This window comes from Gymnoscopelus microlampas (genome assembly GCF_963454915.1).
Source record: "Gymnoscopelus microlampas genome assembly, chromosome: 12".
Taxonomy (NCBI): Eukaryota; Metazoa; Chordata; class Actinopteri; order Myctophiformes; family Myctophidae; genus Gymnoscopelus; species Gymnoscopelus microlampas.
In genome coordinates this window covers 40,444,158-40,470,963 of record NC_139949.1, presented here as the reverse complement: position 1 = coordinate 40,470,963, position 26,806 = coordinate 40,444,158, and the positions used below count along the sequence as shown (strand labels likewise).

Below are 26,806 nucleotides of genomic sequence, written 5' to 3'. Positions count from 1 at the left end.
TTTATTTACATCATCCATTTCATAAAAGGAGAGTCTACTTAATTCTACCGAACATCGATCTAACAAGATCAACAATACTAGTTAATAAGAAAATAAAGCTCAACCACTAGCTAGCGATCTTTGACAATGATTGTAATATATAGCTAATCATTTATGTGAAATGCTTAAGTAATTGAGGTTTACAGAGGAGAGAGATTAAGAAGTTAAGCCTACTCTTCCACTGAGAGAGTCTTAAGTAAAGTACCTGCACTGTAACAAATTCATTACAGGTTTCCGAAAGATTTCAGTGATATGTCAGTGCCTTCTCTACAACCAGATATAATCCCTGTCCTTAATCCGGGGAAAGTTGATGCTCTTTTCCACCAATGCCCTGGTCGATGTCCATAATTTGTATACCTATTCACTCCAGAGAACTGCACAATATCACTAGTCTTCTGTTGGAAACTGAACAGCTGAACTAGGGCAATTACTGGTGAAGTGGCTTGCTCAATGGTAGTTGTTAATGGAGAAGAGTGTTTCTAATGCTTAATCTATACTTCATCATATCTAGTGTCCATTCTGGTGATGCTGTCTGCTTCAAATGACTTCACTGACATTGTCAACCATGGCACTACAGGCGGGTGCCAAGCCGTCTAGAAGGGTGTCTGTGGTTAATCTCGCCAAAAAACAAAAACTGAACAGAACAATATTTCTTTTGACATTAGGCCAAGCAAGTATCTCATCAAAAATGTCACGATTTATGCTTTTTTTAAACTTTGACATTTTTATCCTACCTGGAAATCAGTGAAGGTAAAGAACTCCATATTTCTAATTCAATGTCACACGGTAATGACCTCCCAGTGTCCATATGACATAATCAACATGACATCCAAGATTCACATGGAATCCATGCTGTTATTAGATCCTGTCTCAAGATGAGGCTCTGTTGTGTTTTGGAAGACACATACTGTAGCAGCTGGATATGCAATGCATGAAGTTGTAGCGGTAGCCATTTTAGAAGTCCAACTTCACGTTTTATCTGCAACACTGTAGACAACATCATACAACATGCCGGTGTCCCTCAACCAACATAAATCCTTGTTGGAATTAAGCCGTTCAGCATGCATGGGACTTCTACAACCCGTGCACCAATCTATTAAAACAATGTATTCACAACAATTTCTTTTATTAAATTCAAATCACAGAGAAACCTTTTAAAATTTCAGCAATCAACAGTTTTATGGATGGTAGGTTATGTGACTGCTTGCATATGGAAATGCCATTTAACCACTTGAACCCTATTCTGGCCATGTCATATGTTTGGCGAAATCTACAAGAGCCCTTGGGGACCACGATCAACAAGGCATAGAGTTTAAGAGGTTAAAACACTGCAGTAAGACACTGTATACAGCCTAAACAAGACAAACACTCAAAACAGAGCAATAACTAATCAGAATGATTCACACAAAAAGGGAGACTAAACCGATTTCACAATCTTAGTAAAAATTAAAAATAAAGAAATTGGAATGGGCTAATTAATTAGGGCATAAGTTCAAGGCTGGCTGTACAGTTAAATGCTGTGTGGCAAACAGGAATTATATTCAATGAAAACAGTCTTTGTGTGTGGTAGATACAGCTTGACAGAAAAGTAGAGGATTATCAGTGAAATGCACATTAACGAACACCCACTATAACTGATTTGCACATACACTCTCACACCATGTTTACAAATACACATGCTTACTCCCACGGAGATCACGTGCACGTACACACGCACACAGGTTACAAGTACGGTATATATTATACTGGATGCATGCATTTTCCTTTTATTTATTTTAATAGTTAAATGAATGACAAAAGAAGAAAGTAAGCAACATAAATCCAAATATGAAAATATCTTCAAACTGAGACTGGTAATAATGACAGGGCGAATGACACTGGAAGCTGTCAAAAAGATAATTTCAAATACACAGCAGAAATTGAAAACTTAACCCTAAACAATGTTAGTACACATATTAGCCCATTAAGACCTGGAACGCATCTGTGTCACTTTAGATTTCTTTGGCTATTCAAAAATAGCAGATATACAAGCTCAGCTTATAGATCTGCTATTTTTGAAAAATCTTGAAAGATCTTTTTTTAGATTATTTAAAAAAAAACTGTTAGGATTTAGATTTTTTTAAAGAATCGGCTCAGGTCTTAATGGGATAAAGACTTTAGTGTTCATTTAACTCAGAAGAGTGTACAAATGGAACCAAATGGACTCTTACGGGGTCCATTTGTGCAGTCTTCTGAGAACACCAAGGATTTTACTGTGTACTATCTGAAAGCAAAGTGACATTGAGACTAAACCTTCAGTTTAGTGTCTCAAACCAGACCCTTGTTGTTGGGTTGTTTTATCCTGTGTAGGAATTACATGTTGGGTTTTCCGTACAGGAATATTAACAGAGTTGAGAAAATGTTTTTGACTGGAGGGTGCTGGATAGTCACTTAAGAATTGTTTTCTGCAATGGACCAGCAAGAGCTCTGCTGAGGTGTGGGAAACTCCACCCATTTGGTGCCATACGCAACATAAAATAAGTGTTACACGAATTCTACATTTCCTGACCAACCCTTCACTCCGCTGGGATATTCAGAATCAGTAACAGTTCAGAATCAGATAGAATATAAAAATAATTGATCAAACTAACACATACCGCTATAAATCTATGCAAAAGCAACACAAACCAAGGAAAGATTTAACAAAAATATTTCTTTCTACACAAAACCCAGACTTGGAAATAACAACGCGTCAACATCAAGCTGGACTGACGACACGAGACATTAGCCAGGTCTCAAGTGCTTGCTAGATCAGCAGGAAATAATATTTGGAGATCATTGGGGGGGCTTGAAGGTAACATTAAGGACTGTTGTATATACCATACAACAGGCAGCTCCTGTTCAAACACACCCTCCATCTCCCCTCTCTGCTACGCACGCCAAAGCAGTCTTAACACAGTCCTTGGGAGTGACGGACTAAAGCCTAATTTATACGTTTTCATACGACCGCGTCACACGCCAAAATGAACAGTTTTCAACTGAGAATCATGACATATCGGTCATATGACTAGGTATCAATTAAGCTTATTTGCGTGCCTGTGTCACGCATTGAAAATAGCAGATCTACAAGCTCACAACGTGTCACACTGTGACTTGTTGTGAACTTGTAGATTGGCTATTTGCACGACACAAAGCACAACCAAGTATAAATCAGGCATTAGGCTTAAGGCCTTCAATGTACTTCTCTTCCATTCATGACCTTAAAACACTCTCCCTCTCACTTCTAATTCACTCTGACGCAGCTTAACGCCATTATAAAACACACTCTAACTTGCCGCAGAGGTTAAGTGGGTGGAACAAACAACCCTACCTTTCCCCACCCTTGTTTCTAGCTCTGCCCTCCTCCCGGTTCGGCCATCCTGAGACATGTAAGGTCTCCTGGACTTTGTTTTGTTCGAGGAGAGCTCGCTGATTTAACACGCACACGCAAACACCCTTTCGCGAGATTGGGGGGGGGAGGGGGGAAGAAAAAAACCCTCATCAAAACCACGCCAATCGATTTCTCACTTTAGTTTGTATTTCACAAGAAGTGGTTCTTCCTTCCCTCCCTTTGTACGTCTCTCTCTCTCTCTCTCCCACCCTCCTCGGTTTTTAGTGTGTCTTCTCCACTCCTGGTTGAGCGGGCGAGCAGGTTTCAGCCATTGGGTTCCGGTTCCAGAGCCTGGTTCAACCCACTTTGGCCCAGCTGAGGAAGGCGGGGATGTCCCGGACCGGGACATTGCGGGTCAGAGCTTTGACCCGCAGGTTACGGTCGTCAGTGAGGAGGACCACCTCCCTCCGTAACCTCACTGGCCCACCTGTTTGTGTGTAGGGAAGGTGAAAGAGGTGAGTTCTAGGGGTGTGCCGATACACTAATTTCACCAAACGACACGATACGATATTTGGCTCACAACTTCGATACGATATCGATACGATACACACTTTTTTTATTATGAAAATATATGGCGGAGGAAAAAAGTAAATGCAAACAAATAATTCTGTTTTTGCATTATTCAGACATGCAAACTTGTAGCTTTTCAGCTACAATAGCCGTTTTCAATCCAAATAGGGCAATACCTGACCCGGAAAAAAAACAACATGTTGTCACCCTTTTCACCTCGGGGCTGTTTGCATGCCTTATTATAATGATTGTAAAAAACGATATTTTTTCCCCCCAAAACGATACATATCGTCACGAAAACGTATCGCGATATATCGTGGGACGATATATCGGCACACCCCTAGTGAGTTCACTAGAAAATTGCAGCTAAACCACTTCAACCCCTTAAGGTACACTAGTATGTACATTTTCTTTGTGAATCTGTATGGTAAAGTATGTTAATACAATGAACTAACACAACTACAATGGTTGTATTTAATCTCCCTGCTTGACAAGTAGTACTGCCACTCAACATCTCCCCTGAGTAAGTAGGTGCGCTCTATTGGCTCAGTGGTTTGCTCAGCAATTGCGCAGGGGACCATGGGGTTCGAATCTCAGGTAGGACATCAAAGTTACTGAGTGCAGCTTTAAGCCCTATTTCAACACATAGTCCATCTACAAGCTCACAATGCGATGCACTGTGAGCTTGTAGATCTGCTATTTCTGACAAAGTTAAAAACATTTAGAAACACTTTCTACATATCCCAAAACAAGGGACCCTAGGTTATAAGTGATTAATAAACACAATAAAATAAGAGTTCACCCGACAACAAAGTACACACAAAGTAAATAGATGACAGCCAGGGCTGTGCTGTGGTTTACTGGACAGAAACTCAGATAGGAGACATACAGTATGCAATGCATGAGTTCAAATGGATGATTAATAACTGTTTCGTACTTCTCTGTTCTGGCATGAAGTCCTTGGCCTTGTCTTTGCAGTAGTGGAGACAGGAGGACAGGATCACATCGTCGTTGTTTCCCTGAGGAAGAGAGGAGTAGCGTAGGGAGTGTGAGGTCCAGAGCGTTTGACCGTAGTAAACTGCAACACTCGGTACGGGCGCAACAGTTGATCAAACGTATATATTTCATTGATTATAAAAAAGTTATCGATTGTATTAAAATAATCTATTCTATTCTACGCTACTATATTATAGTAGCGTAAATGCTGTATGACGATGCATAAATAGGGCTTAAGTGGTTAATTGAATGAATTTAGTCAAAAAAGAAAACCAAAAAAGAAAAGAAAGAAAAAGTTTTGCCGTGAATGTAGCGTTCCTGGTTTAGGTGTAATATTTCATTGACAATGTACAAGTTTGACTAATGACAACCATATCTGTCCAGCAAAGAATATATCACATTCTTCTAGGATAGGGTACAGAGCCAGAGACTACTAATACAGTGGCAATATAAGTGTTCTTGTGGTGGGTTGTCCCTTTTCATTAGGGCCATCTTTTAGTCCTTTAGTGATGGCAGTACTGACTCTGCTGTCTCAAACTTTCAAATCCATCAATTGTGCTGCAGATAAACATTTACGCTTAAGACTGTAGTTCCTTGAGCTGCCCCTAGAGGTCCTACTGCTCCAGCTTTCAATCCTCGCATCAATCTCTACCCATTACATTAGTGGTTGCTACAAACCTTACCCACCCTTTTATTCCTCCTTAACAATCAGGAGAAGTGTAAAAAGAAAGCTTCCCCGTTGCCAAGGTCTCAAGGGCTGTGGTAAACACATCTTCATCTCCAGACTACTCCCTTCTTATGAATGTCAGGTCCCCGGCCAATCATTTTATCTGCCAAGATTTTATGATCTCAAATGAGTGAAGAGTTTTCCTTTTTTTTAATGATTATTATGCATGCTTGTATGAGGGTGACTTTGCCCTCCCTAATAGAAGCTACTCTGCCTATTTTCACCAACCAACCATCAGATCCCGTTTCTCACTGCTGTGTGCGCAGACCTCCAAAAACTAAAAATCATTGTAGTTGAACTTAATATCCATTTATGCATTCCTTTACATGGCCTGGCCTCTTCAACCGTACTCAAGCTGTAAAAGGGCCCGCTCATAAAAAGGTTCACAATCTGGACTTGATGTCGTACACCGGCCTCGTCCAAATTATGTGGAGATTTTAGATGTTGAGATCTTTTGTTGACTTTGCCTCTCACCTGTTGGCCGGAGGTATCTTCGCTGCGAAAGGCGATGGACTCCAGCTGGTTGCCCCTGCTAGTCAGGGCTCTGAGGCAGGGCTCCCGCGCCTCAAACCCTCGCTCCAGGAACACCACAGCCAGACGGGCCTTCTCCTGCACAGCCCGCACGTGGGACACACTCACGTTGGGGTTACTGCGGCCTCCTCCAATGATGTGCTCTTGGCCCTTAGCCAAGCCATCCAACTCTGTGATCACTGGCCAAAGGAGAGACAAGTCAGTCCAGGTGATATTACATGGAGGAATTCTTTTTTTTTTTTTTTACAGCGATTGGACAAGATATTACAGTGATATTACACTTGACGGGGAGATTGTATGCTTAAACTTTGCTCTTCATATTTCTCTATTGGTCTATTATTGGTTAATCTTTTCTCCCCCCTCTTCAGGAAAGAAATTGACAAAAAAGGTCAAGTGCACATCATCCCATCATATCCCTCTTTCAATCTCACCTATGAGCGGCACCACCAGTATATATATGGCAGACTGGAGGAGCTTCTTTAGTCCATCCAGATGATCTATGAAACCATTGGTGTCTGGAACCAGGAACAGAGGACGCACCTCCAGCTCCAACTGACCGCCTGCCTGCAACACCGCCTGGGAAAACACGCATGTACGCATTAAAAGCTGTAAATCAAACTGTGTGTGTTGTTATTGTTGCTAGTTTTTGTCTGTTGTCTTTCTATACATTGCTTTGGCCATGTCTTGACCAGGTCTAACTTGTAAGAGAGGTTTTAACCTCAATGAGACTTCCAGGTAAAATAAACGTTCCGCACGGTAAAAAGTCTGTCAGTTGTCTGCACTGTAGAAAGAATCATGCTGCATGAGCTAAAACTAATCAATGCCCTCCACTAGGGTTGGGATCATCTAGGATTTTAACGATTCCAGTTCCTTGACTATTCCCTCTTAACGGTCCGATTCCTTAACGGTTCCCTTTAACGATTTAACCCCCTAAAGTATAGGGGGTTCCAAATGGACCCTTGCAGGTCTGTAACTCTAAGAGTGCACAAATGGAACCAAATGGACCCATTTTGTACCATGTGTACACTCTCCGAGTTATGATGGTCCTTGAAATTAAAAAGATGAAGAACCACCGGTTTTGTAATTGTATAGTAGACGTGAACTCCACATACCAGCTGTGACAGTGTGGTGAACCGGTTCCGGAAACGATTCTAAACGTGATGGAACCGATTCCGGTTCCTCAATGTTGGATCCGGTTCTTCCGGCTCCAGATTCCAATCTGTCAATCTGAAATGTAATGCTCCGCTAACCACCGGGGGGGGGGGGGGGGAAGCAAGCTTGGAACTGGTACCTGGATCTTATCTTCGCGCCTCTGCTGCTGTGCCAGTTTGCTGGTGAGGGCGTGGCGCCGAGCCCTCAGCTCTCTGATGTCATCCTTGCCGTCACTCTCCTCCTCGACGTCCATCTCGCCGTCCGACGCGGACGACTCCGCCTCCACGATGACGTCATCGTTCTGCAGACGGACAGAATGAATGAAAGGACGCGGGGGTGAGGTTATGTAACCTTGCTTACAGTCTGGCAAAGAAATGCATCGATGAAGGCGTTTAAAAAGCCACTTTTGCTTTAGTCAATTTCCGCTCGGTTCCAAGCGAAGGGCTCAATTAAGCTTGTTAAGGGGAGGGGGAGACGGTTTGAACGGGGGAAGTAAAGGACGACTTTCTCACCTCTTTCTCGGTCTGAGAATCCTGCCTTTCCCTTCCGTCCGTTGATTGGCGAGTTGGAGGAGAGGTTGCCGTGGAGACGTATTTGCCTCCTTTGAAGGCCAGCAATGGCTCTTCCTGTCCACACAAGGCCTCCAGGAAATACTTGAGCACTGTCACTCGCTTGCAGTCTGCTGCTATAGCCTGGGGGAGTGGGAGGGAGGGGTGTAAAAGTCGTTACGTCAGCATATCAACACTCTGAGCTGTGGGTTTAGAAGGGCATACTCTCTTAAAGGAGTAGTTCACCCAAAAAAAAATGTTTTCAATTAATTACACACCCCATGAAGCCTTGAATTCATGGAGATGTCTTTTCATTGTCGCATTCCTAAGCCAATAATCTGATGACCGGAGACTCTTTGAGTCTGCTACTGACTCTTCTGTCCAATGACCCGTTCATCAAATTACTGGCTTAGGAATGCGACAAAAAAAATTAAAAAATGTAATTGATAGAAAATAAGTCATCATTTGGGTGAACTACTCCTTCAAGACAGATCCTGTAATATACTGTACATCAAGGATCTGTCAGCACTAAAATCCCAAACACGTATTGGATTTAATGTAAACATGGGAGCACCCGGAAGGAGCGGACCGAACATTTGCATAAGGGGAGGAGCGAAATCCGATTTCCTGTTTTGCATGCAGTAAAACCGAATGGATTCCCAGATTGGGAAGGGCAGATATGTGTTTAAACACACTGGGCTGTACACTGTCTCAAGTGTCTATGTTGCAGGGTTGCTGTCCATCAACACACAGTGAAAGCATTGAAATTCTCCCCCTATTCGGACACCGGGTCAGTCAATGAATCAGGCAGGTACTTCATTAAGCAGTCCCTCTGCAGTACCGATCTAACTCACTGTGTCTGTCTATAAAACAGGGCTCCTATATTTCCTATACAGTAACCATCTCACTGTCTGTCTTAGCCTTGGATCAAGACGGTCATCGGTCATAATGACCTAAACTCTTGCAGCTAGTTCAAAATAGTCTTTACGCTTTCGCACTTGGGGTCTGTACATCTACATAGATGTTCAGATTTAAAATATAAAGTGCTTACCCATGGCCACAGATGTTACAATTATGTAAGCCCCCCCAGAAGTACACGTATATTCCGTGTTGTTCAATAAAAAACATTTTAAATACGATCGGTGTGAGATTTTCTCATAAAGTTATAATGTATCAGAGTGCAATACACCTCCCAACCAGTTGTGCAGTTGAAAGCATACAGAGAAAATCTGACACCGATCAGATTTCTTTTAGGGAAAAAAAATATATATATATATATATTGTACTCATGACGACCCATAAAAATTGGTCCGCGACCCAAACATGGGTACCGGCCAGTGTTTGGGAAACACTACTGTACAGTAACCATCTCACTCACTGTGTCAGTGTGTCTGTCTACGAAGCAGGGCTCCAGTGGCGCAGCCAGCAGCGGTACAAAGCCGGCCAGCAGTCGGTCCTCCTCCAGTAGCAGCAGGCTCAGCTCCTCATCGCCCTCGTCCTCTGCGTCTGCCTTGTACAAAGGCGCCTCCCCGTGGTCGACGTGCGCCAGCACATTGCACAGGTCGGCCAGGCACTGCCAAACGTCAGGGTTGCTGCTGGAGGCGGGTACACGGCAAGAACCACAGTGTTAAACAAATGCTAAATCTACGCTCCGGACTTTACTGTGCAGCGGCGTGTGTGTTGTGTCGGACTCAGGAGGGATTCGCAGCCACCACTTGAGCAGCTGATTCTCGCTACATTTAACCTATCTGCCTGACAGAAAAGAGCATGGTTAAACCTACAGGGGAGGTCAAGCCTAGTTCAAATTTCAAACAGATGATTTGTTCTGTATTTCTTAGTGATAATCAATTGACCATTACAACTACCTAACTTGTTTGTAATTGATACTGGCTTATACTGTAGGTGAAATTCAGCACAGGACATACAGTTTGTGATAAACATAGATTTGGATTTAACGGGGCCTTTAAATATGTATTAGCTTTAGCTGGATGACGTAGGTTGGTGTGTGTGTGTATGCTTGACTTTGGACGTGTGTGTGTCTTGTACTCACCTGATACGGCAAGGCGGTGGGTTCCACTGTTCAGGATGTCCCAACATCCAATCAGACCAAACCTTGATGCTGGGCAGCAACTCTCTCAGGTCCAATGGGAAGGCAGAGACTCTCGCCATGCCCTCTAACTCCTCCTCCTTCTCTCCATTCTCCAGTGGGATGGCCTCTGAGAGCACAGGGAGCAAGAGATTGAGATTGGAGATCAAACTACGAAAAATCAAACTAGGAAACCCACCTACTTTAAGAAACTATTATATTGGCTATATAGAAATGTCATGAGAGGACCTTAAACGTACACCTGATGAACAAAACTCATTGTAAGACTTAAAAAAGGAAATAAAAAATAGGAATTGGATCATTATTGTCTGTTAGTACATAAATGTTTGTCAGACTACCCATTGCTGCATTAAAAACAACATAAGACAGACCATGTTACAGGATATAAAAAAAGAAGGGTGTGTGTGTGTGTGTGTGTGTGTGTGTGTGTGTGTGTGTGTGTGTGTGTGTACCTGCAGGTGTGTCTCTGAGGAGTTCTGTGCAGCGCTGAACCAGCAGTGCAAACATGGCCAAGCCCAGAGCTGTGCTCTGTTCTTGAAGGACAGAGCGCACGTCTCCTTCTCCAGCTGACAAACACACACAGCATTTATTATGATCAGAATTACCCCAGGGTTATGTTTCTATTTGGTGGCAGGATATCTCCAAACGTTATGAACCGATTTGCATGGCTTTGTGTAAAGTTTGCTCATGGGGCAAGGACGAACTGATCAACTTTGCACCAAAAGGTTGGAGTTAGCGGTGGGTGTGGCCTCTCATAAAAACGGATTCACGTAACACAATGAAACCTTATCGAAAGGTTGTCAGTGGAAAAAAAATATTAAATGGCACACTGACCGTCCAGAAGGCGGTATGGCAGTGGGCATAGCTTCCACAAAAAGTACATTACTTCAGAATATGAACACTTCATGCAACTCCATGAAATGTGCCTATCACCAGAGATAAGACCAGAGATAAGAACCCTAAATTAAGGGTCCCTAAACATTTCCATGCAAAGGAACCTTGCAAAATGGTAAAAAAAAAAACAGGAGCATGCACAACCAAGTATAACTCAGGCTTTACATGCATGCATGCATGCGGGCAGGGTGACAGGAGTAGCAGGACAGAGGAAGGTCTTTGTGTTACCTCTGCTGTGGGCATTGTGGATAGTGAACATGTTGATAGTGATGATCTGAAGCATTCGTGTGCTGCCCAAAGGGGAGGGGCTGTGCTGGAGCAGAGCCCTGAACTCCTGCAGAATCCGACTGGCTACTGCAGGAAAAGACTCCATACTGTATGAAAAAACACATGCGAGAGAGAGAGAGAGGAGAGAGGAGAGAGGAGCGAGAAAGAGCGCAAGCATTAGATGACATGCTCTCTGAAAATGATTCTCTTCATCAAGAATGAGCACAGCACACAGGACACAAGCACTCACCCCACTTTTGTGTAGAGTTTTCCATGGCCATACAGGAAGCTCAGAATGAACCTCTTATTGAGCTAAAAGGGAACATAAGAAGGCCGGAAGAAACCGTATGAATCATCATTGGTACATTACCCACAGGCACATGAAAAACAAAAAGCACAACAAGAGGACAGCACAAGAAGTCTGTCCCTGTCAACGCTAATTTAAAGGAACATGTTGGAACACAACATAGGTTGCAGCTGCACAATTATGACTTATGGCAGTCAAATCCTTAGTGTCACATTTGTACACTCTCTGAGGGTATAAGATTTGTAAAAAAAACAAAAGTGCATTTACTTTAGATCATGAAAGTGCAAGGACAGTGACCTTTCTTCAGATGTAACGTGGAGGATGAGTCATTTATGACACAACATGTAGCATCGTGCGAGCGAACAGCAAAGATGAAAACACTGACTGTGCAACGTGACAGCTAGAAAGAGCTGCATTTTATAGAATAAGAAATATATATAAAAGATCAAATGAAGGCATAGCAGAGAGAGTAAAAGAAAAATACTCAGATGTGTCTGTGGGGGAGGTGATTGTTAACGCAAGGTTACGTGGGCCCCTCTTCCAAAGTGTCTGCGTATTACTGTGATCTTGAAAACTTTTCACTGTGGTGCCTTTATAAAACACTTGGATCGTGTGAACGTGGGCAAGACATGTGCGGATCAGACCAGGGTAGGCATGCACATTTATGAGTGCATAGTAGGAACAAAGCTCAAGGCAATTGAACCGTGAGAGCAATGGTGGAAAAAGTACTAAAATTCTTTACTTAAGTAAAAGTACCAATACTGCAATATAAAACTACTCTGTTACAAGTAAAAGTCCAGAATTAAACATTTACTTGAGTAAAAGTACAAAAGTATTGGCATCAAAATGTACTTAAAGTACCAAAAGTAAAAGTACTAAAAATTTGAAAATAGCAGATCTACAAGCGACGCTTGTAGATCTGCGTTGTGAGCTTGTAGATCGTCTATTTTCAAATAGCCTAGGTATAAAATAGGTTTAAAGTGGTTAATGTATGTTTCATTATATCCTAATTTATATCTGAAAAGTAACTAGTAACTAAAGTTTTCAAGTAAATGTAGTGGAGTAAAAGTACAATATTTGCCTCTGAGATGTAGTGGAGTAGAAGTAAAAGTATTGGAAATTGGAAATACTCAAGTAAAGTACAAATACCTCAAAAGTTTACTTAAGTACAGTACTTAAGTAAATGTACATAGTTACTTTCCACCACTGCGTGAGACCAACCACCTTGAATGTATGAGTGTGTGTCTGTCGTATGTGTGTGTGTGCGTGTGCGTGTGCGTGTGCGTGTGCGTGTGTGTGTGTGTGTGTGGGGCACTCACATCACTGGCACTCAGGTTGCCCAGCTCCCCGTCCTGTTCAGAGTCCCTGCTGGACTCACTGCCGCCTCTGTGAGAGGACGGGTTTGCTGTGGGACCGCTTGGACGGATCCAGATCTCCACGCGGGCCCCGTCCTCCCCTCGTCCTCTTCCTCGCACCGCTGGTCCCCTGGAGCCACCCTCGGACTCCTGTCTCCTCTTCCTCTCCAGCTGGTCTGCCTGCAGGGGGAGTACAACTAGTATTTAATCATGCAAAAAAATATATAATAATAATGAAATTGAAACTTTTTCAGCTGATCCCCAATTTATGTTGCTTTCTGTAACTGCTTAAAAACCGTTCGCTCCCCTCAGGTCATTGTTCTCTCTGCCTCCAATATTTATTTGTTTTTCTGAAGCTTTGTTTTAAACCTTTAAGCCGTTGTGATATGTATTCATTTAAGTCTTAAAATGACTTTCTTGTCAAGAACTCTAGAGGGAGCAACTATGATCTGGTCTTACACAAATTTAGAACAAACATGGGAAAATTCCCATTCTCCTACTCTTCTACTGCCACCAAAATGTGGAATGCCCTGGCACCATCCATAAAAGCAGTGGTATTCAACTAGATTAGGCAGGTGGCCACAATTGTAAAATTACTTGAAGTCGGGGGACACAAGACTGTGACAACAGAAATGAATAAAATGTTCATGGTGAACCGGTTGTTGTGTGCTACAGGTCAGATTATAGGACACAACAATGGGCATAATGTCCATTATGGTAACTTATTAGGGCCTGCTTCATACTGCATTGATGCAGTTTGATGTTTGATAGGATAATTTCTGTGCCAGTCCTTTATAGTGCACAGGCTTTGATTTTGATATTAAGAAAAGAAGAAGTGTATATTTCAGTATGTTATGTGCACGGGTCATTGGCATGGAAGCGTCTTTGCGGTAAGAGTATAGGAGGTAGGCTGGCAAGGTGTGTTTACATTTCATGACTCTGACGTCAGTCATTTGTTTTTGTACTTGCACCTGAATAAAAGGCTTAAACTGTCCGAGCTGCTACAGTGTTGATCCCTTCTGCATCTGTTGTCCCTGCTCCTATGACGCACCGGACTAGTCATATTAGGCTGAGGCGCGCCGGTAGACATGTTACATGAAAGAAAGGTTTTTGCTTTAGTTTTGAGCCCCCGGCTGATAAAGAGCACAAGCTCTTATGATGTGTTTGAAGTGGATGATGATGGAGAAGATGGAAGATAGACAAAATCCAGGTGAATTATTTCTTTGGTGTAAATGAACATCATCCACTCAAGACCCAGAAATAGCAGAACTCATCTGCTGTGTCCTTGTATGTTGATGCACCACAGAAATGTAACAATGAAACTTTTGCCCAGATACCCAGCTACATGGTGAACTACTTGAAAGCTACATTATTCTGAAAGTAGTGAGAAGTAGAGAAGTAGCCAACATTTCTGTCTGTTTTGTATGTGAAAAGGTCTTTATACTTTTACTTTTGATACTTAAATACAATTTTACACCAGATACTTTACTTAAGTAAATATGAAGTGAGCTGTGTTTTCTTATGGGTGACTTACTCACCAAAGATTACATTTAGCCGCATTTGGGTTCTTGTAGCAGTCTTTAATTTGGGACCCTGAGTGAGTCACTAACATTCTTCCATTCTAAGTAGTAGCCTACATTACATTCTAATCGGTTAATGGTTCATTAACGAGCTTCAGTTAACGGTTATGAAAAACATTCAAAATGGTCATCCAATAATAATTTGTTACATTTATTTTTAAAATGGCATATGGAAATCCGCTGGGCCACCAGTTGAATATCACTGCATTAAAGGATGTGTATCAGGAGACCGCAAGGGGAGGTAAATGTGAATTCCCATCGAAAGGAGGTGTCATTCACTGCAGCCGTTTTTCCTTTTTCCTCCTTTGTACATATTAGTGTTTTGTATTTGTATATATTTCCTGGTAGACCTCCTGGCAACATCTGTGTTAATGGGCTGATTGGTGTGCCTTCATCAGCCCAATTTCCGTTGCCTACCACCAACAGGCTGTTTTCTTATTCGAAGCCAACAGGGGCCAATCTCAGGACCGCATCGTTACCGTTTATGTCTCTGAGGTTCCAGGTACTTGACGGGACATAAAGGGTAAATGACTCAGCTGTTGTTTGACTGACCTTGCGCTTTGCCTCCTCAAATAGACTCATCAGACTCTCCTTTGCTGTGAGGATGGGGTTGGAGGCTGCCAAGCTGCGCATGTAATAATACACAGCATCCAACTTCCTCTTCTGATAAGGGACAGGAAAGAGAGAGACAGAGACACAGAGAGAGAGAGAGAGAGTTTATTAGTATATTCTATATTGATTATATTGAGGCACAAATCCGACGACATAATTCCCATCAGCTGCAAAAGTCCTGCAGCCAAAAGGAAAAAGAAAATCGCATATTCCCCCCATTTTCACTGTTTTTTTTTAGCGGCGCTAGCCGGGTCCTGCTCTATACCTGACTTTGTCCGTGTTCACCGTCAACGCTCTGATTGGTCAGACCCGTCAACGCTCTGATTGGTCAGACCCGTCAACGCTCTGATTGGTCAGACCCGTCAACGCTCTGATTGGTCAGACCCGTCGACAAAGTGATTGGTCAAGCTTCACGTGACACATGGCTATAAACACATTATAAACACATATCGATGACAAAATATATCAAAGGCGCCGCTACCTTCACACAGGGTGTGATTTTGGACACCGACCAAAAAATTTGTGTACCCCCTAACCCTTCCATTGTTAATGCAAATCGATACTTTTTTCATATCAGCCAATCACATTACAGCTAGTGTCATCACCACTAACTGTAATGTGATTGGCTGACTTTGCAAATTCAGGACTGTGATTGGCTAGCGAAACACATGACACATGTGCAGCCCTATGAATAGCAGTATGGACTTTAAAAAAAGTCATTGTTGTTGATGTGTTGTGATGAGTTGTGATGACCACACACCGCCCACTTCACACTGGGTGTGATTTTTTAAATGACATACCGTGTAGACTGCCAACAGGGCCAGCTGGTTGTAGGGTCGTCCATTTTTAGGGGCAATCTGCTGGGCTTTCAGGTACCAGCTTAGAATAAAGGAGTCAACATTGTAGTCATCAGAAAAGTCTATAGGGGATCGTCAATTAAACGTAGTACAAATTTATGACCTTGGGTGTGAGATGCGAATGTGTGCTGAATCTGCCGATTTTCAGTACCAACTGAGAATTGTATTCAAAATGTTGAACTCGGGAGATTGAAGTTACCAAACTTTCATCTCTCCATAATGGGTCATATTCAAATCAAATCAAATTTTAAATTCAATAGAACATGCTACATTAAAATTAGAGTAGACAATTATAATAAAGGAATAAAACAGACACCTGGGGAATATAATAGGGACAATAAACAAAATAGGGGGAATAAAAGGTTAAGGTAGTGTCTCCTGAACTGGCAGTATCGTACCCATAATGCAAGTTGACCTGCGATGTGATATAACCTGACATAAGTTCAGGTACAGTATATTGGTAAAATGGTGGTGTTTAGGAGATATGGCCAAATTAAGGCCAGTCCACACCAATGATTCGCTACACTACTCCTTGCAACATGCAACTACTTGCAACCATTATTGCCAATGGCAGTTGCAAGGAGTTGCATTGGTGCGGACTGGCCTAAAAACGGTTTTGTTGCAAGGAATTGCAAGGAGTTGCATTGGTGTGGACCAGAGCATGTGAGCGGAGTGGAGCGGGTGGAAATGCCCACTCCTCGGCGCTCCAAGGGGGGATGTTGTTTTTTAAATCTTCAAGTGTTGTACAGTAGCCGTCCTTGAAAACAAAGTATGTACAGTTTGATTATCCAATGCGTTTCACAACACACACATCACCAACAACATTGCGTGGATCACAGCCTACCTGCGGGCCTTGCCGTAGTTGGCAGAGTCACTGGCCTGTTCACGGTAGCGGGCTATGTCTCCCTGACAAATCATACACCGCTGAGCACTGATTAAAGCATACTTCACCTTAGAGAAACACACACACACACACAAACACAAAATAAACAATTAGACTACAGCCCTTTGAACTTTTAAAGATGAACATCTGGATGCTTTGCACATTTCCTCGAACAATTTGTCAACATGTTAGTAACATACCAACCAGATCATCTACTATAGAAAACAAAACATCAAGTTATACATTGTGTGGCTGAAATGAACAACCTCTTTAGTGTTCAATTATGTAATAATTCCTTGTTATAATCGTTCCCAACTACTGATTAAAAGTATTCCAATAGTCAAAAGTCTTACAAACATATCAATGCTTCCACTAGGGCTGGGCAATATGGAAAAAATCAAATATCACAACGTTTTGACGAATTACCTCAATATTGATATTGTAACGATAATAATAAAATCCACACAATCTTGATTGGATATTTTTATGCTTTAAGACTTTTTTTTTTAACACTTTTTACATTCTTTTTTAAGTGATTAAAACCCGGGAAAAACACTTATGCCATATCATCTTTATTATTATGATATTAGAATATCCAAAATCCCAGACGATATCTAGTCTCATATCACGATATCAGTATAATATCAATATATTACCCGGCCCAAACACACACACACACACACACACACACACACACACACACACACACACACACACAGTGTTGTACCGTTTTGCGTAATGGGCGAGCCCTGATAGCCACGCCATCCATGTAGGCCTCCAGCTTAAACTGGAACACAGTTTGCAGCTTCTGAAGCAGTGCATCGAAGAATATCGCTCCCTGTGAAACAGAGACACATTAAGGACAGTGATTAACATTTTCCCTCGACATCAAATCTCTTTGGCGAAGGCAGCTGATCTACAAGCTCACAGCGCTATTTTCAACGAATGTTGAAAATATGCCCCTGAATAGAGACACTGGGGTTCATGGTGTTAAGGTAATAACAGTGAAGTGTTTTAACCCATTTAGACCTGGAACGCATCTGTGTCACTTTAGAATTCTTTAGCTATTGAAAAATAGCAGATCTACAAGCTCATAGCGCGGCACTGAGTGCCGCGCTATGAGCTTGTAGATCTGCTATTTTTGAAAAATTGTGAAAAAATATTTTTTACATTATTTTTGAAAAACTGTTAGGATTTAGATTTTTTTTTAAAGAATTGCCTCAGGTCTTAAAGGGTTAATATACTGTATATTTTGCCACTATCAACAACAAAGTACCCCTGCCTTAGGGTGGTGGAAACAGTACTAAATGTTTTTACTTAACCCATTAAGACCTGGAACGCATCTGTGTGCAAATCTTTGAATATATATATATTATTTTAAACTGAACAACTCAAATATTTGCTTCTGGGGTCCCTGGAACAAAATATTTTGAGATGGGGGTCGGCGGCCAAATACATATCATTTTGGGGGTCCTTGACATGAAAATGTTTGAGCACCACTGACATAGAAACATACATTTTTCAGAATACTGTGGGGATTTAGAAGACATTTGTTGAATCGGCTTCAGGTCTTACTGGGTTAAGTAAAGTGGTTCTCAACCTGGGGGTCGCGACCCCCAGGGGGGGTCGCCAAATAATTTGGGGGGGTCACCAGATTTTTTGGTGAATTTGAAAAAAAAAAAAAAAAAAAAAAAAATGATTTTTTTTTTTTTTTTACAAAATATTTTTTTATGTTATCATTAATTCATGTTTTATCAGTTAATTTACTCAATTTACCCACTTTTTGCAAAAATGTTTTGATAATAAACAATTATCAAATAACCTATTATAATTAAATAACCTTCGCGCGCGCGAACGGGACCGCTCGCACGCGCGAACGGGACCGCGCGCGTGCACGCGGGGGGTCGCGGGAAATAATATAATTATTTTGGGGGTCGCGGCCTGAAAAGGTTGAGAACCCCTGAAGTAAAAGTGTAGAAACACTCGGTTACAAGTAAAAGTCCAGTAATCAAAATTTACTTGAGTAAAAGTAGAAAAGTAATGGCATCAAAATATAAGTTTAAATAGGGCTGAAGAGGTTAATGTATGTTTTGTAATAATAATGCAAATCTACAAAGTAACTAAGTTTTCAAATAATTGTAGTGGAGTAAAACTACAATATCTGCCGCTGAGATTTAGTGGAGTAGAAGTTAAAGTACTGAAAACTGGAAATACTCCAGTAAAGTAAAAAATACCTCAAAATTAGTTTTAAGTACAGTACTTGAGTAAATGTACTTTACACCCCTGCTGTACCTCGTCCAGCAGTGTGAGCAGCATGTTCCTGATACGAGGGGTGTTGTCAGCAGCTGGGTCTTTGAGCAGCTGGCGGAAGCGTTCGATGACCTGATAGAAGACGTTCTTCCAAAGGGCCTGATCCAGATTCTGGGAGTCGGAGAACTCGATGTCGGTCAGGATTACCTGCTCGTACAGAGTCAACAGCTCCGCCCTGAAACACAAGGACATAAGCATTGAACTGGTTTGTTAAAGTGGCATTAGACCAAAAATATTAAAGTTTAACTGTTTTGACTTGAAGTTCAAGTACAAAGTGGCATACAATATACAGTATGTACACAGACACAGGAAAAAGAAATTCTTACTTGCAAGTAGGTTAATGTCCTACTTGCAATAACAAATAACAAACAAATAGCTATGGTCGAGGCTTACACCCCTGCCCGACCACTTCGGTCTGCCGCCTCGGGCCTCGTCGGTCAGTGGTCTTTCTGGCCGATCTACACGGTCACTTTTTTTCTGTTCTGGCCCCACAGTGGTGGAATGAACTCCCCACTGATGACATCAGGACAGCAGAGTCACTGCCCATATTTCGTCGCAGGCTGAAAACCCACCTCTTCAGGAAACACTACCCTGACCCTTCCACGTAGCCTTGCCTACTTGTTGTCAATTATTTGTACGAGCTCTTGTTTTATTGGATCTTGTTTATTTGATACACGTATTGGTTTTAGCTCTTTCTCATTTGATTTTCCCATTTGTCTCATCTGTTTAAGAAAGTAGGTAGCTGATATATTGCACTTTTACCTCAGCGCTAGGTATACTGTTAGTTGCTTGTTTTAGAAGAGAATGCACTTAAGACTTCCGGTAATTAGTAGTTTTCTTGCCTACCTATGTTGAAAGCACTGATTGTAAGTCGCTTTGGATAAAAGCGTCTGCTAAATGACCGTAATGTAATAACAAAAGAAAATGTGTTGAGAAGTTTAGGATAAGTTTAATAGATTGATTGAACTGCAGTTCTGAAATGACGAAAAGGTTATGGTTAGGGATACTTCCAGGAGGATACTTAGGTCAACAATAATGTCAATACTGTCAACAACAAACAGTATGAGCTCCCCATTACGGAGTAATATACTTTTACAAACTTAGACTAGTAGTGACTTCATGTATTAGATGGATAGCTCTTTCTCTCGCAGCCAGTGTGTTGTTCAACAACCTTTCCCTTCGTTTCCCATAATTCCTCACCTCAGCTGGGCCATACGGTCCAGTCCGTCGGTACTCAGTCTGTCCCTGGACAGCAGGTTACTAAGCTGGAGCTCCTGTGTGTCAGCAGCCCTAAGAAGCCTCCCCAGCTCGCCCCTAGCCTGCCGCTCCGCCTCTTCGGGGGTCAAACCCCCGTCCACCCCAGTCTGGGGGTATCCGGCTCCCCGATACCCGCCGCTAGTAGCCGGGTATATGCCGTTGGACGGGCCCATTTGGTAGGGACCCATGTGGTATGGGTATGGATAACGTTGGCCGGCAGAAGCGTTGGGGTTGTGCGGGTTGCTGGTGGGCACAGGGTAGCAATAAGGGTTGTCGGAGTTTTGGAACTTGTAGTAGGCCATGGCGGCGGCCTGCTGCTGCTGCTGGGTGGGGAAGTGCTCCCCCGGGTGGATGGGGGGGCTGCCCGCCACCTCGTCGTCCGTGTCCAGGAAGTGGAGCTGTCCGTAGCCGCCCCCTGAGGTCTGCAGGTACATGGGCTTCTGCTGGAGCGATGTATGCTGGGAGGGCTGGCTGCGGGTCAGCGCTGGTTTCTGGTCAGGGTTGTTGGGGTCCCAGAGGCGCCTCATCCCCCCCCCTCTCCCTCCTCTTCCTCTGCCTGCCGCTGTGCCTCCTCCGCCCCGGATTCCCCCGAACAGCAGCCTGGGCCCGGGCTCCGGCGAGTTGGAGAGGTCCGTGTGGGCAGGGAGTACCAGGATGCCCCTCCCTCTACCGCGGGGGCTCGGGGCAGGCCTGCGATGTGGGCTGGCGGGGGCGTTACCAGGAGATGCACTCGGTAGCTTTTCCAGCGACACCCGGAGGATTCCTCGCCCTCCCACTCTGTTCCCCCGCGGTCGGCCCTTCTCCTCCTGCCGTCGCTCCATCACCCTGTCTTCCTCCTCGCCGTCCCTCCTCCTGCGCCTTCGGTCCTCCGCTATGTCGCTCAGCTCGCTGCCTTCAGGGGACTCCGTGGACGACCCTCCGTTTGCCCTCCAGCTGTGCGGCTGGCCCCCTGCTCTTCGGACACCTCCTTCGTTCCTCCCCTCCGCTTTCTCCTTGCGCCCAGGCCCCAGACACCGCGGCTGGGGCCCCTCGTTGCTGACCCCCTTCCCCGCTCCGGGGCCATCCAGGCTGCTAGCCGAACTGCTGCTGTAGGTGCGGTTCCGCGAGCGCCGGATGTCCGACTTGGAGTATCGCTTTGTTGAAAGGGTCGGAACGTTGGCATTGGTTTTGTTCCTCTCACTTCTCTCCGCCACCGTCTCCCTGTTCCTGTCCACGTCTCGGGGCTGGTGGTTGTTGTTGTTGCTGCTGCTGTCCCCTCTCAGTCTCTCTCGCTGCTTGTCTCTGCCCTTGCCTTGTTGGGTCTCTCCTGTTTTGTTGGGCTCCTTCGCTCTGTCTGCCTCTGATGTTCTCCTGTTTCTCTCCATCTCAGCACCACCCTTGTCACACTTCTTCACCCCTCCTCCTCCTCCTTCAACTCTTCCCCTCCTCGACTCCTGATTTCCTTCCTTTTCCTTCTCCCCTCCTCCTCCCCTTCTCCTGCGGTTTCCCCTTTCCCTCTTCTTCTCGGTCTTTTCTCCTCCTTCATCTTTCACTCCCTCTCCTCCACCTCCTTGGCTTCTCCGTCCCTCAGCGGTGGCTTTGCGCCTCCTACCGCCTGCCTCTTCTCCCTCTTGACCTCCAACTCCTGTCTTTGCCTCCTCTTCTGTCATGTGGAGCTGTTCCATTTCGCTGGACAGGTTCTCCACTGCAGCAGGAGTTTTCTCAGAGTCTCTCCTCCGCTGCCTGCGACTCCCCTCACCGGCTCTGGCTCCCTTCGCTTTCTCCGCCCTCCCTTCATCCCCTCTGTCCTTCTGTCCTTCCCTCAACGTGGCCGGATTTTTATTTCCCTCCTTTGCCCCCGCCTCTCTCTGGCATTCCGGTTCTGTCGTAGACTCTTCCCTCGTGGGTGGAGGCTTTTCCTCCTCTCTGGAGGCTACAGACTCCTTCCCCTGACCACTCCTTCGACTCCCAGGTTGATAGAACTCTCTGTCTGGTTTACGGGCTTTGCGGGACGCTTTGAGTGCCCCGGCTGGCTCCTGGTTGTCATTTTCACTGCAGTCCTGACCTTGGCATCCCTCTGCTTTGGCTTGTGGCTTGTGGCTGCTGCCAGTCGGGACGTTGGCTACGCTGTTGTGACAGTTACTGCCATCACCTCTCGGTCTGCCTTCATCTTCTCTTTCCGTGCCGCCTGCCCCATCTGTACAGCTGCGTCTCTCCGACACTTTCTCTGAGACGGCCTTGTTCTTGCCCTGTGGTGGTCTGACCTGCTGGTCTGGGTCAGAGGTCGCGGGAACGGGGTCCCCATGGTGACCCGGTTCAGCGTTCTCTCCCTCGTCACTGTCGTGGTTGCGGTGTCCGTGTGCAGCCATTGGATGGTACAGCTGCAGATTAGGCCGCTTCACCTCGCGCCTTTGCTGCTGCCGTTGGCGGCGGTCGTCTCTTTCCTCTGCTGTGGAGAAGCAGACACAAACCATTAGAGGTGCAACAGGTAAAGAAAAAGCAATAATTTAATCAAATAATCTATTAATTATCTATCCCTGTTTTGTGCATGCCATTATAGGCAAGCTATAGCTTCCAAAAATAATTAAAATAGCCGATCTGCAAGCTCACAACACAAGGTATTGTGAAGCGTTGTGAGCTTGCAGATATGCAATTTTAACTGTTTGCACGACACAGTTTAAAAGTATAAACAGTACAAAATAACGCATGAGTGGTTAATTGATCTGGTACACACACACACACACACACACACACACACACACACACACACACACACACACACACACACACACACACACACACACACACACACACACACACACACACACACACCTCAAATATTCAATTAATCGAAAAAGTAATCTATAGAATAATCGCTACGGGAATAATCAATAGTTGCAGGCTTGCAGCCATAGAAATGATCACTTGTGAAAGATGCAATGAGATGGGCGGTGTAACCACATGTTACCAAAGTACAACAACAGTGAAAACTGTGATCCAAAACGGTAACAGGATAGGTGGGCAATAGGGACATCTGGGCACATCGATGTAAAATTGTCTATTTTGTAAAAAATGTTTAAAAAAAAAAAAAAAATATATATATATATATATATATACATATATATATATTTGAAAAATGGTCTTAAGTAAAGTAAATTATAGGTGATTAGAACATGATTAAACATTAGACAATTAAGGTCTAATATTTCTACTATTGCTACAAAACCTGCATATCCAGTCATTTTAAAACCAGATGTTAATGTGTGAGTGCAAAATGAAACCAAATGGACCCATAAGGGTCCATATTTTACGCTCTCAAGAGTTAGATTATTGTTAAACATCTGCATTACTTAATTTACAAGAAGTCTACACAATTGGATAGATATAGAATAATTGTTATTTTTGCCTGTCATCTCTCCTATAGTACCAACATCAATACAGCATGGAATTGTGGACAACATTTTATCCAACGATGACAAAATAGTCTGAGAGGTCTAAATCTCATCAAATGGTGGTCCGTGGCTCAAATGCCGAATAAATAATGGACCTTGACATGAAAAGGGTTGAAAACCACTGGCCTAGTCGAAGTGTCCCTGAGCAAGACACTTGACCCCCTGCTCCCCAGGCGCTAATGGAGGGGTCTTCAACAGGGGGTCCGGGACCCCTAGGGGGTCCTCAGAGGTACTACAGGGGGTCCACCAAATCATTGTGTGATAGGAACTTAGTTTTTTACGTTTACTTTGAACCCTAGCATCCCTATTCTAAGGACAACTTTAGCCGAAAATAGCCGATCTACAAGCTGCGTTGTGAGCTTGTATACCTGCTATTTTCAGCAAAGAGAGGGGGGGAAAGAGCAGACTAAGTACAGAGTGAAAGTTTACCAAGTATTGACGGTTTAAGTGGTTAAATGTCTGAAAATACACAGTAACATGAATACAACATCTATGAAAAGCTTTAATCTGCAACACAATTTTATGCAATATATAATGGGGGTCCCTGCCTCATCTGTCTCTCGGAAAGGGGGTCCTTGGGCTGAAAACGTTGAAGACCCCTGTGCTAATGGGTAAATTAAGAGAACAAATTCCACGTATGTTCAATTGTGGCAAAACACCACAACAACTAAGGAACACAATTATAATTGTTATAAAAAAACAAAGGAAAAAAGCAGGGGGCTCAGTAAAACGGGCCTTATTGGTGGCCATTAAGTGCCCACAACAACTTACAATTACATACAGACACAACTACACACGCAGTCACGCAAGCTATAGATTATCCAATCTCCATCGAAAAGACAACGGTTGAGTTGAGTTATTTATCTTTACACAAAGTTGCTTTAATAGCATATCAAACTTCTCATCAGTATTTCTTTTGTGCTTGATTTTTTTGTACGTATTAATAAGAGATAAGTACAATTTTTAGGTATTTTTTACTTTACTGGAGTATTTCCAATTTTCAACACTTTCACTCCACAACATCTCAGAGGCATTGGCAACTATAGTACTTTTAACATTGATTATTTTAAAACTTTAGTTACTTTGGAGATTTTAAATATTATTACAATACATTAACCGCTTCAGCCCGACTTCGGCTATTTGAAAATATCGCAACAGGTGGTGAACTTGTAGATCTTCTATTTTCAAATGATTTTATACATTTTGAAAACATGAAATGTTAGATTTCTGCATAATGAGTACTTTTACTTTTGGTACTTAAAGGACATTTTTATGCCAATACTTTTGTACTTTTACTCAAGTACATTTTTTTTATTCCGGACTTTAACTTGTAACAGAGCATTTCTACACTGCAGTATTGATACTTTTACTTAAGTAAACAATGTGAGTACTTTTACCACCACTGTGTAATATGTTTATACTATATTGCATAGAAAAGTGCGGGTTATTGTGGGTTGAAAATAAACGGCGCGCCACCAGAGGCAGAGAATGACAGTCAGTCAGTTAGCAATAATAGCTAACTGGCTAACTAGCCTGACACACAGACAAACTTCTATTTAGTATCTTACTTTCTGTACTTTAACTCACTGGGTGTTCGACTTGAATTAGTTGATATTCCGAGGTTTTATCTCACTTTAATCTCACCTTTGTGACAGTCACCGGTATTGGGTAAATTCGACGCTTCAGCACGGAGTTCCTTAGCTGAGATTCGCACTCTGTCCAGTTCATCCGCCATCTTTGGTCCTCTCGACAACAACACAAACACAACCAGTGTTGCCAGGTTTTGAGAGAGAAACAAGCAACGGTGGTCTGGGAAAACGAGCCCAAAAGAAGCGACTATATGCTACATGAACACTTTAAACCAGTGGTTTTCAACCTTTTCACGTCAAGGACCCCCAAATTGACACATATTAGCCCAGGGACCCCCATTTGAAAAGATATGCCAGGGACTCAACCATTTTTATTTCTTGGGGGTCCCAATCTACACTGTATCATCATCATTAGTGTTAATTTAACTCTGAGAGTGTACAAATGGAAATGGACCCGTTAGGGTTCCATTTGTACACTCTCAGAGTTACCAACAGACAGGGGTCAATTTGGTTCCTACAATTAATTTGGTTGGGGACCCCCTGGAACCCCCTGGAACCCCCTCAAGGACCACTGGTGGTCCCCGGACCACTGGTTGAGAACCACTGCTTTAAACCTATCGGCTATTTGACAATTAGCCGATCTACAAGCTCACAACGTGTCACAAAGCTTTTAGGTCTGCTTGCTATTTGTTTTTAAAAAATCTTGAAGAAAATGTGAAAAATGCATTACAAATAATACATTTTTTAAATATATTAACAACAAAAATCTTGTATGGGGGTCAGCAGACAATACATATTAATTTGGGGGTCCTTGACTTGAAAATGTTGAAAAAGAAACACTGGTTTAAACGACATTAGGAAACAAGCCCAAAAAAAACCGCAACCACCAATATTTACAAGCAACTTTACAGAAAAACAACCCCCAAAGTCGCTTATAATAAGCGGACATGGCAACGCTGAATACATCACGTACGGCAACAGAGTTGGATCAAAAATAGTACCAACGCGTGGGAAGCGAAACAACCAACAGGGTGCTAGTTCAGCTACTTGCAGCAGAAGTAGTACTACAACTAATTAAAATAATCAAATAATAACAACAACAACAAAAATAATAATAACAATGATATACAATCAGTAATCAGAGTCTATCTGTCAGGAACCCAACAGCAAGACAAAAATGATCTCAGACATCGATTTGACCCTGAGATATGAACCTCCACCCTAAGTCCTAATGACAGGTGACAGGAGTCAAAACACTTGGGTGTCAAAGGTCTGGCAGAATGGCCTTTACCCTCTTACTTGCTCTAATACAGGGCTCTTCAACAGGGGGTCCGGGACCCCTAGGGGGTCCTCAGAGTTACTGCAGGGGGTCCGCCAAATCTTTGTGACATGATTTTCTTTTTTACATATACAGTACCACTTGAACCCTAGCATCCCTTTTTCTG

General features: G+C 43.2%; 1 protein-coding gene across 5 annotated transcripts; it reads right to left on the bottom strand.

Moving 5' to 3' along the window:
* Nucleotides 1-1,161: 1,161 nt before the first annotated feature.
* smg6 (SMG6 nonsense mediated mRNA decay factor) lies at nt 1,162-25,507 on the bottom strand (the record flags this gene model as incomplete). Of its 5 annotated transcripts, none has more annotated exons than XM_084075066.1 (19): nt 1,162-3,875; nt 4,896-4,977; nt 6,156-6,391; nt 6,644-6,788; nt 7,504-7,665; nt 7,877-8,056; nt 9,291-9,507; nt 9,963-10,128; nt 10,472-10,585; nt 11,142-11,287; nt 11,431-11,492; nt 12,807-13,022; nt 14,975-15,085; nt 15,835-15,913; nt 16,736-16,842; nt 17,502-17,612; nt 19,067-19,259; nt 20,285-22,769; nt 25,417-25,507. In XM_084075066.1, the coding sequence occupies 19 exons, from the start codon at nt 25,505-25,507 to the stop codon at nt 3,745-3,747; spliced, it is 5,034 nt and encodes a 1,677-aa protein (XP_083931192.1). In that variant the 3' UTR covers nt 1,162-3,744. The 5 variants fall into 5 exon arrangements, with proteins under 5 accessions (XP_083931192.1, XP_083931194.1, XP_083931195.1 ...); XM_084075068.1 differs by having other exon boundaries at nt 9,291-9,504; XM_084075069.1 differs by having other exon boundaries at nt 16,736-16,836.
* Between the last annotated feature and the right edge of the window lie 1,299 nt (nt 25,508-26,806).